The following is an 11,781-nucleotide window of genomic DNA, read 5'->3' on the forward strand; positions in this document are numbered from 1 at the left end:
TCCCAGCTTATTATCCCTTATAACATCTGTCACACCCCGAAAACCAAAGGCGGAAACGTTCCCGGGGTTGACTCCACGTTGAGTATCAAATCCAATGCACATAGTAAGTAAAGTAAAACAACCATTACATTACATTATAAAGTTTTACAGTTGTTTCAAAAGTAAAGTTTGTACAGTTGTAATACATAGTATATAGACAAAATGAAACGGGTCTTCATGTACTCCATCTTCTGATCAAAAGAAATCTTCGGGTACCTGTTCTAACGCTGACCTGAGAACACAAGCGGTTTGAAAATCAGCATAAAGCTGGTGAGTTCATAAGTGGTTTTTGTTAGTGAACATGATTCGAGTTTCCTTTCCGTTTCTGAAATGTCGTATGTACCAAGAAAATCCCATATTTTCTTAATAGTTAGTTATTGATTCACAAATGAAAGGTATGATAAGTTTGTACATTGAAAACACGTTTATTCATGTGAAAATGTATAGTTAGTTATCTGACTGATTAAACTGATCTGTTTGCTTATCATGTGTTACCAGGAAAGTCCCATACTTTCCTTATTGTGTATTACAAATTGTAAAAGATGTAATGTTATCCAGTTTGTTACTCTTTCTAGTTAGGTAAGTATAACCCAGAAAAGCCCCATGCTTTCCTGCATGTTGGTTTTAAATGTAAACGATGTAAAGATGTGAAAGATACAATTCTGATTGGTTTCTATGTTTTCCCCAGGAAAGTCCCGTACTTTCCTAAATGTTGGTTACAGTGTTGTGAAAGATGTGAAAGATGTAAAAGATGTATAGAGTGATTCGTTATTACTATAAGTAAATCTCTGTTATCCTAATTGCGAGTTCCATAACCATACAATAGACTAAAATCTGTGGCAATAAGTAGTCCACATGTGGCAATAAGTCGTCCACATACTTATGACTTTCGTCACCCTTGAACCATTTCGGTTCGGCTGTAGCTAGCAGCCAGGTGTGGGGTAGTCAGCCCCGTATAGATCTATACACTCAAGTCACGCTCTCTAAATACCAGAGATTCTGGTTATGGGTGTAGTCCTCCACTCGCGTACCTTGGTGGAGTGTTCTCCAAGGACGTGTCTCCAATTATACAGGATTAACAAATTTACTAGTAATAATAGAATAGTCCTCCACTCGCGTATATATGTGAAGTGTTACCGAGGACAAAACAGTGTACAGGTATTATATTCAAATGTCTTATGTAATGCTTTTAACTGATAAATTGTGGAAAATCATTTGTGAAATATATGTAAAACATAACAGTTTAAAGACCTAATTCACAAATATATGTTACGTGATCTGCATGTTCAAATGGTTATCAATTGTGGTAATCAGTAACAAAAGCATATGAATTAATAAACACACATCTGAAAACATGTTTTGAGTACAAGAATTCCCTTGTACTTTGCTTGTGTTCCCCCCTAAAAACAGTGAAAACAGTGAAAAAGGGTAGGGGTATGAACTCACCGGACTCGGAAACGTGTCGGTTTTGAATGCTAGACGTTGGTTCGGGGTTTGATTACTCGTGATGACCCTATGTAAAATGAAATAATGTCCATATATATACAATTAGGGATACATTCACTAATCATATGGAAAATTTCACTCCAATGAGGTTAAACACCTTAAAATGAGCGTTTGGAGTGACCCGGGTGGCGTTTAAGGACTTGTAAAGGCACTAGGGACTTGGGACTTGAGTTTACTCTCCATAAGTAAATATTTAAATGAGTTTACAACCACAAAACACACACATACATGAGTTTACTGCCATAAACTCATGTGGGTGTGGTTTTGGGTGTTAAAATGGCTTAAATGGCTTTCATGGACATGGGAAATGATTCTAGGCTTTGTTCTAAATGCATGGAATGGATTGAAATCACTAAAATGATAAATTTTATGGGAGGTTACGGCCTAGCATAGGCTCCTGGCCGCAAACTCCTTAATCCTTATGAAAATGATGCTAAATGTTGTTAAAACCAATCACATGTGATTCTAAAAATTCCCACAAGCCTAGAAATGAGTTTGCAAGTGACATATAAGGGATTTATGGAGTTTACGGCCCATGAAACCCCCTTCATGGCCGTAAACTCTAATATGACAAGCTACAATGTGTTTCAAGGCCTGAAACTAGCATATAATGGCTTCTAAAATTCATCTAAAGACTGTAGGGGTGTTTAGTTTGTATTCTAACACCAAAGATTTTGGAGTTTACGGCCCAAGAACAGGTCTTGGTCGTAAACTCTTAGAAACCCCATAAAAAATGTGTTTAAGGCCTTCAAAGTATTTTTGGTTGGTCCCTTGATTTATTCCAAAGCTTTTGGTGGTGTTGGATGGCTTTCTAACACCTTAGAATTGGTTTTATGTCAAGTTTTGGGGAGTTTACGGCCCAAGCACTATCCTTGGCCGTAAACTCATCTAATTCCCCCAAAAATCATGTTTCAAGTGTCCAATTGCTAATACCAAGGTCCTATAATTCATATCTAAGCCATAGAGGTGATTTGAAGGGTTTAAGGGCATGAAAAACCCCATTAACATGAGTTTACGGCCTAAGCTTATGCCTTGCCCGTAAACTCCTTCAAAGTCCTCAAAATCAAAGATTTACATGTTCTAAGTCCATAACTTGAAGTCCCTTAGTCATATCTAAAGTCCAATTGAGTTTTGGAAGGAGTTTAAGAGCTTAAAACCCCATAAAATGGAGTTTACGGCCCAAGCTTGCTCCTTGGCCGTAAACTCATGTTCTTGACCCCAAAACTCAATTAATTCATCAATTTGAAGGCTAAAGATGATGAATAACATGCTAGAGAGGTTACCTTAAAGATTTGAAGCCTTAAACTTGTGATTTGGACCTTAATTCTAGCTTGGAGGAGAGAGGTTGTAAGAGTTTAGTGTGAATTTGGCCAAAGGCTTCAAATGGAGTCTAAATCATGTTTATATAGTGTTCGGGAATTGGACACGATAGAATTCTACCCGATACCGATGTTAAATGAGGTTTTTGGTCGTACCCGATTGAGTTACCGTAACCCGATATGGTAATTTCTAGAAATATTCTGATCACTAAAGTTGGGTGTTAAAATGATTTCTAAATGTATTAAGACACCCATTAAGTCATTTTAAATGTATACTAATAAATGACTTAATTATACGGAAGATCGTAAATCAAATTTGGAATGACGATTGGTTGTGCGAGTTGAACTACAAAAGAGTTACAATAATTTATACGGAAATTTCGGGTTGTTACATTATCCCCCCCCCCCCCCCCGTTAGAGAGAATTTCGTCCCGAAATTTAAAGTTTAAAACACAAGACAAGATACAAATCATGGATTAGAAAAGAGTTGTGGATATTTTTGTTTAATCGAATCTTCTCGCTCCCAAGTGAACTCCGGTCCTCGCTTGGCATTCCAGTGAACCTTCACCAACGGGATGTGACTCTGTTTCGTACGTTTGATTTCTCGATCCATGATTTCGATTGGTTCCTCCACAAAGTTAAGGTTTTCATTGATTTCGATCTCGTCTAATGGAATCGTTAGGGTTTCATCGGATAGGCACTTTTTGAGATTTGAAACGTGGAAGACAGGATGAATGTTACTGAGTTCGTGAGGTAAATGAAGTTTATAGGCAACTAGACCAATCCTGGAGAGAATCTCAAAGGGTCCAATGTACCTTGGATTAAGTTTCCCACGTTTACCAAAACGTACAGTGCCTTTCCAGGGCGAGACTTTTAACAGGACCCGATCTCCAACCTGGAATTCAAGGGGTTTCCGACGATTATCAGCGTAACTCTTTTGACGATCACGAGAGGCTTTCAGTCGGTTACGGATTTGAATGATCTTTTCGGTGGTTTCGCGGATGATTTCAGGACCAGTGAGAGCACTGTCAGAAATTCGATTCCTGGCTAACTGTGTATCCCCCACCTCGGCCCAGCACAGAGGGGATCTGCACTTACGACCGTATAGGGCTTCGAATGGAGCAGCCCTAATGCTGGTGTGGTAACTGTTGTTGTACGAGAATTCGATCAAGGATAGATGAGTGTCCCACGATTTTCCAAAGTCAATGACACATGCCCTAAGCATGTCTTCCAGGGTTTGAATTGTTCTTTCACTTTGTCCATCGGTTTGAGGATGATATGTCGTGCTCATATCTAGTTTGGTTCCAAGGGCTTTCTGAAGGGATTGCCAAATTTGGAGCTATCTCGATCAGAGATAATGGATACAGGTACACCGTGTAGACGTACTACTTCTTGGATGTAGATTCGCGCAAGTCTTTCCATCTTGTATGATTCTTTAATTGGAATGAAGTGAGCGGATTTTGTCAAACGATCGACAATTACCCAAATGGTATCGTACCCACTAGAACACTTGGGTAATTTGGTGATGAAGTCCGTGGTAATCATCTCCTATTTCCACTCGGGGATTTCGGGTTGTTGAAGTAGACCTGAGGGTTTCTGATGTTCGACTTTGACTTTGGCGCAAGTCAAGCACTTGCCCACGAATGTAGCTATCTCAGCTTTCATGTTTGGCCACCAATATTGTTTCTTGAGATCCAAGTACATCTTGTCAGAACTTGGGTGAACAGAGTATTTAGTTTTGTGCGCTTCTTCCATGACTATTTCTCTGAATCCTCCGAATTTGGGAATCCAGATTCGATTCATGAAACAGTGAACTCCGTCACCTCTGATCTCAAGTTTCTTTTCCATCCCTCTCAAAGCTTCAGTTGTCATGTTTTCAGATTTCAGGGCTTCTAACTGAGCTTCTCGGATTTGCACGGGTAGGTTGGAATGGATGGTCATCGTCTGGTTCTTTACTTTGTGGCCTGTACTATCCTTTCGACTAAGGGCATCTGCTACCACGTTGGCTTTGCCGGGGTGGTAACGGATTTCACACTCATAATCACTGAGTAATTCTACCCATCGCCGTTGCCTCATGTTTAAGTCTTTTTGATTAAAGATGTGTTGAAGGCTCTTGTGATCAGTGAAGATTGTGCACTTGGTTCCGTAGAGATAATGTCTCCAAATCTTTAATGCAAAGACTACAGCTCCTAGTTCCAAGTCGTGTGTAGTATAGTTGACCTCGTGTGCTTTCAATTGCCTTGAGGCGTAAGCAATCACCTTTCCTCTTTGCATAAGCACACAGCCTAAACCTTGATTAGACGCATCGCAGTAGACGACGAAATCCTCTGTCCCTTCAGGCAGAGACAGAACAGGCGCGCTACATAAGGCTTTCTTCAACGTTTGAAACGCAGTTTCTTGTTTATCACTCCAACAAAAGGGTACACCTTTCTGTGTCAGAGTGGTTAAAGGTTTGGCGATTTTGGAAAAATTTTGAATGAATCATCGATAGTAGCCGGCGAGACCCAAGAATTGACGAATTTCTGTGGGTGTTTTTGGTGCCGACCAATTCTCTATTGCTTTGATCTTGGAAGGATCTACATGAATACCTTCCCCACTTACCACGTGGCCGAGGAAGGTTACCTTCCGTATCCAGAATTCACATTTGGAAAATTTCGCGTATAGTTTTTCGGATCTAAGGGTCTCCAACACTAGCCTCAAGTGTTGTTTGTGGTCTTTTTCGCTTCGGGAGTAAACGAGGATGTCATCAATGAACACTATGACAAATTTGTCTAAGAAGGGACGGCACACCCGGTTCATAAGGTCCATGAACACAGCCGGTGCATTGGTTAGACCGAAGGGCATCACTACGAACTCGTAGTGTCCATACCGAGTCCTAAAAGTTGTTTTGGGCACATCACTTTCATGAACTCGCAACTGATGGTATCCTGACCGAAGGTCTATCTTAGAAAAGTAGCTGGCTCCCTGAAGTTGATCGAAGAGGTCATCTATACGTGGAAGAGGATATCGGTTCTTAACGGTCAATTTGTTCAGTTCATGATAGTCGATACACATCCGAAAGGATCCATCTTTCTTTTTGACAAACAGAACCGGAGCTCCCCAGGGTGAGGAACTCGGCCTAATGAATCCTTTACTGAGCAACTCATTGAGTTGACTGGATAACTCCTGCATTTCTGCCGGAGCTAGTCGATACGGAGATTATGCTACAGGAGTAGCTCCAGGAATTAGGTCAATGCGGAACTCGACCTGATGTTCGGGAGGAATTCCTGGAAGCTCTTCAGGGAACACATCGGGAAAACTGCAGACCTCGGGGATGCTCGCGAGGTCTTTAACTTCTTGATTCTTGTTGATCACATGAGCTAAGAATGCAACGCACTCCTTTCGAAGGAGCTTTCGAGCTTTGATGCAAGAGATGATATGAAGATTGGAACTGGGTTTAGCGCCATAGATTACCAGAGTTTGATCCGAAGGAAAATTGAGACGGATAGCTTTTTCGTAACAAAGAATGTCAGCATGATTGGGACTCAACCAATCCATGCCAATGATAACATCAAAGCTCTTAATGGAAACGGGCATGAGATCTATAGGAAATGAGTGATCGTTTAAGGTAAGCGTACAACCTATGAATATATCGTTAGTGCGTTCTTTCTCACCGTTAGCCATCTCGACGGTAAACGTTTCAGTTAATGGTTGGGTGATGCAAACCCACAACTGTCAACAAAGGATCCAAATCAAATGCCAGATGGACCAGTTACGAGGGCACGAGCTAAAACATTCAAAGAGGCTTTAAATGGATTGGTTAGAGAAGTTTGTACTCAAGAAAGTGTATGGAGACCCATTGGACCCAATCAAAGTTGGATTACCATAATTCAAGTCCAAGAGTGATTTACAAGATACAATAAGAGCCTTTATAAGCCCATTTCGTTTTTTTTCTATATTTTTATGTAATTTTCGTTTTTATATATCCTAAATAAGTGTTGGGGAGATAAAAGGGTCTTAGGTTACATGAACCTTGTGATAAACCATGTCTAGGTTCATAGTTTTAAACTTGGGGGTTAAATGCTAATTAAAGACACTTCTTTAATTCATGGCTCTTTAGGTGCTCTTCCCACACTATAAAAACGTGGTATTTGTATCCATTTGAAATCAATCAAGTTTTGAATACAATTTGTGAGTTTTTAACTCTTTTTTCGTTCTTTGTGAACTTTAGAACTTATCAGGTTTTCATAGCTTGTGGCGTTCAAACTTATCAATCAATTTGGTGGGTTGATTGTGGCGTTTTATACCAAGGTTCTTGTCTCTTTATAGACAACGGGTCGCGGTTTCCACCTTTGTTTTACAATTCTGTAACCAAAAGAACGATCGGGCAAAACGTGTTCAAACCTCAATTTTGGGTGAGATCACATCATTTGGTATCAAAGCCAGTTCTTTGTGTTGCATATCTATTTTGTTTTCTTCCTTGATTACTTGAGTTCTAAGACGCATATTGGTAGCGGGTCTTGTCACAAGTTGTCAAGGTTCTTACTAGCGACTTTTGAATTTCTAAGTTGTCAAACTTCTATATTCTACATTTTTTTTGTTTCCTTTATGTTTTCATTTGGCTATTAGTTTCCTCAAAAAAAAAAAATCAAAGGTAAAAAAAAAAAAAAAAAAAAAAAAAACGAAAAGAAGCAAAAAAAAAAAAAAAAAAAAGAAAGAAAAAAAAAAGCAAAAAAAAATATTTACAAAAAAAAAACAAAGATTTACAAAGAAAAAAAAAGAGAGAAAAAAAAAACAAAAAAAAAGAAAGAAAGAAGAGGAGGAACAAGTAAAGCCTTTTTTTTTCTATAAAGTCAATTTGAATTGCAAGTGTAGTCTTTTTTTTTCAAAAAAAAAAAAAAATAACCCATTGTTTGCTTCATCATTAGCAAAGCCAAGTTTGTTTGGCTTTCTTTTTGTGTATTGAGGTTACTTTAATTTGGATACAATTTCTTTTGATTTGTTTGGTAAGTTTGAATTCCTCAAGGCCACAAGTTCAAATTTGATAATTGCTTCTTTAGTTTGTTTAGAACTTTAAGAGTTAAAAGGGAGTGGTAAAAGGCTGTGTGGTGAGACTAAAAGAGGGTAAAAGCCATTCGAGGGATACACGAGGGTTGAGTGAACTATTTTTGAGAGAAACACGTGAGTGAGTGTTGGGAGGAAGTAAATTATTATTATTATTATTATTATTTTTTATTTTTTTGGCAGAAATATAAGATGGGTGATCAAAACCCCCCACCAAACCTTCAAGTTCAAGCTATGATGGATGAAATGCGACGTTTGATGACAAATGAATTTAACCAAGTACATGAAAGAATGGACCGAATGGAGGCACAAGTACAAAGAACTCGATCTCGAGCATCATCACAGGTTTCTAACGGGGAAGAGGAGGATGATGGTTGGGAACCTGAAAGGCGACCAAATAGAAGGAGGTCACGAAGAGATGACAATTTAAGTTCTATTAAAATGAAAGTTCCTTCTTTCAAAGGCAAGTCAGACCCGGACGCGTACATTGAATGGGAGACAAAAATGGAGTTCATATTTGATTGTCATGAATATTCCAACCGTAAGAAGGTAAAACTAGCCGTAGTTGAGTTTTCTGATTATGCACTAACATGGTGGGATCAACTTCTAATCACTAGACGGAGAAATGGAGAAAGGCCTATTGAGACATGGGATGAAATGAAGAGTGTCATGCGAAGACGGTTTGTGCCAAGTCATTACTTTCGTGATCTCCACAATAAACTTCAAAGCTTAAAACAAGGCAGCAAGTGTGTTGATGATTACTTCAAAGAAATGGAGGTTATGATGGTTCGTGCCAATATTGAGGAGGATCCTGAGGCAACCATGGCCAGATTCTTAAATGGCTTAAATCTTGAAATTCGTGATCGCGTTGAGATGCAACATTATGTTGAAATTGAAGACATGGTCCATATGGCTGTTAAAATTGAGAAACAATTAAAAAGAGGTGGCGGGTCTCGAAATAACACTTGGAAGGCTAGTACTTCAAAAAAATCAGAAAATACACCTACTTCTTCTTCTAATTCCAAATCTGATCCTAAAACAACAAACTCTTCAAAAGGAAAAACTGATTCTTCTACTTTTAGGAATCGTGACATAAAGTGTTTCAAGTGTCAAGGAAGGGGTCATATTGCAAGTCAATGTCCAAATAAGCTTACCATGGTGGTTAGAGAAAATGGCGAGATCGAAACGGATGAATCAGATTCTATAGTTTCAACGGAAGATTGTAGTTATGATGAAGAGGTGGCTGTTCAAGGTGATTTGTTGGTTGCAAGACGAGCTCTAAACATTCAATCCAAGGAGGGAGACGATGCCCAAAGGGAGAATATATTTCATACTCGTTGCTATGTTCAAGGCAAGGTATGTAGTGTTATAATTGATGGTGGGAGTTGTACTAACGTTGCAAGTACTTCCATGGTTGAAAAGGTGGAAACCGCGACCCGTTGTCTATAAAAGAACGATCGGGCAAAAGAACGATCGTGTTTATATAGTGTTCGGGAATTGGACACGATAGAATTCTACCCGATACCGACGTTAAATGAGGTTTTTGGTCGTACCCGATTGAGTTACCGTAAACACCTTTGTATTTAGGATATATAAAAACGAAAACTAGGTTTGAACACACTTTGCCCGATCGTTCTATTGGTTGTTGTAATGTGATGGTGGAAACCGCGACCCATTGCCTATAAAGAGACAAGAACCTTGGTATAGAAACGCCACAACCAACCCACCAAGTTGATTGATAAGTTTTGAACGCCACAAGTTACATAACTTGATAAGTTCCTAAAGTTCCAAAAAGAACGACAAAGAGTATAAAACTCACATTGTTTTTATTCTAAACTTGATTGATCAAAATGAGAACATAAGCAACCTATTTATATGTGATTTGGAGACACCTCAAAAGTCATGAATTAAAGATGCAACTTTAATTCAATCAACATTAAGGCATTAAATTACATGACTTAAAACTATGAATCTAGACATACTTATGAGCAGGGTTCAAGTAACATATGACTCTTACAACTCCTACTCACTTATTTAGGAGAATAAAAACGAAAATTACATAATTAAATTATAAAAATTTGAAATGGGCTTGTTAATGGCTCTTATTGGGTCTTGTAAATCTTTCTTGGACTTGAATTATGGTAATCCAACCTTAATCGGGTCAAATGGGTCTTCATGCACTTTCTTGAGTACAAACTTCTCTAATCAGCCCGTTTAAAGCCTTATTGAATGCTTTATAGCTCGTGCCTTTGCAAGTGGTCCATTTTCACAATGTTATTAGATGAATCATATCATTGGGGATTTGGTTTTAGATTATGTTTGAATGCATGACTAACAAAACTCCTTTCAGCACCCGAATCGAAAAGTATACTAGCATATGAGTTGTCGAGAAGGAACGTACCCGAAACAACAGTGGGATCAGCAACCGCTTCCTCTCCTCCCATGGTTAGAATCCTTCTAGTGTTATCAGCAGTTGACTTCTTGGGACAGTTCCTTTTGAAATGCCCAACTTCTCCACAGTTGTAGCAGGCTTGACTAACACCTGCTCCCGATGATTGGTTGGCTGATTGGGTAGGAGTTCTGCAGAATCGAACCGTGTGCCCTTTCTTACCACAGCTAGTGCAAGACAATTCTCGGCAAGGACCAGGATGATGATGGTATTTACACTTGTCGCACAGGGGAAGGTTACCAGCATATTTACTGGTAGGAGTTGAAGTTGTGGATCCCATGACAGAAACTGCAATAACAGGAGTAACAGTAGCAGCATGGACTGCTACCGTCTGTTGTTTCTTGGAAGATCCTTGAGAAAATTGACCCTTCTTCTTTTTCCAGAATTTCCTCTTTTCACCACTCCTTTGAGTCGGTTCAGAAGTGGTAGTGATTTCCTTAACGTCGTCGCTGTGATCAATCAGAATTTGAGCCAAAGTCTTGGCACTATCATAAGTATTCGGACGAGCAGCCAAAACATGACTCTTTGTCGGTTGAGATAATCCCCAAATGAACCGTTCGATCTTTTTGTTTTCAGGAGTGACTAATCCTGGGCAGAGAAGTGCCAGGTCATCAAATCGGGAAGTATACGCAGCAACGTCAGAGCCTTTCATCTTTAAGTTCCAAAGCTCGTGTTCTAATTTTTGCATTTCGCCACGGGGGCAGTACTCAGCAATGAGAAGTTCTTTCATGGCCTCCCAGCCCATGGCATTGGCTACAGGTAAGGTCAGAGATTTGACTCGGCCATTCCACCAAGTCAAGGCTTTATCCTCGAAGGTACAAGCCGCAAATTTAACTTTATCAGACTCTGCACAAGCACATATTTCGAAGATGGACTCGATTTTCTCGAACCATCTGGATAAGGATATGACACCTCCAGTGCCATTAAAGGAAGTTGGTTTCGCGTTCATGAAATCCTTATAAGAATTTCCTCTTTGGTGCCCCTGACTACCCTCAGGGTTTTGAGATTGAGAACCACCTCCTGAACTATTAGAGTTCATCTGCGACATAGCTGCTACCATTGCAGCTGTCATCATCGTTTGGAGTGATGCTAGGTCAAACTGGGGAGGGGGTGGCGGCGAAGAGGGATTATCGTTGTTCTTTGAGCTAGGTCTTTTTCTTGGAGGCATCTTGATCTAAAAAGATCAGGAAAGAGAGGATCATAAGTCCTCTGAATTGAATCAAGAGATATGGGACAGGAGATATCTCATCAAGGCAATTATAGCATCATACTAAGCGAATAAGCAGAAAGGAGTTATCTATATAGAATATTTTATCGCTAGAGTAATAATCAAGGATTAATGTGTATACAAGAATTTCTACAAAGAAACGGCTCAAGAAATACTCCCATAGTATTTCATGGTTTACTGCAGCGACGATTTGTTGT

The 11,781-nt window shown here is 39.3% G+C and overlaps 1 protein-coding gene across 1 annotated transcript; it reads left to right on the plus strand.

Annotated features, from left to right (window-relative positions):
* The first annotated feature begins 8,099 nt into the window (after positions 1–8,099).
* Positions 8,100–9,356, plus strand: LOC128127313 (uncharacterized). Its single transcript, XM_052765773.1, has one exon. The coding sequence runs from the start codon at positions 8,100–8,102 to the stop codon at positions 9,354–9,356; it is 1,257 nt and encodes a 418-aa protein (XP_052621733.1).
* Positions 9,357–11,781: the final 2,425 nt, after the last annotated feature.

Source organism: Lactuca sativa, chromosome 7 (genome assembly GCF_002870075.4).
Source record: "Lactuca sativa cultivar Salinas chromosome 7, Lsat_Salinas_v11, whole genome shotgun sequence".
Lineage (NCBI taxonomy): Eukaryota > Viridiplantae > Streptophyta > Magnoliopsida > Asterales > Asteraceae > Lactuca > Lactuca sativa.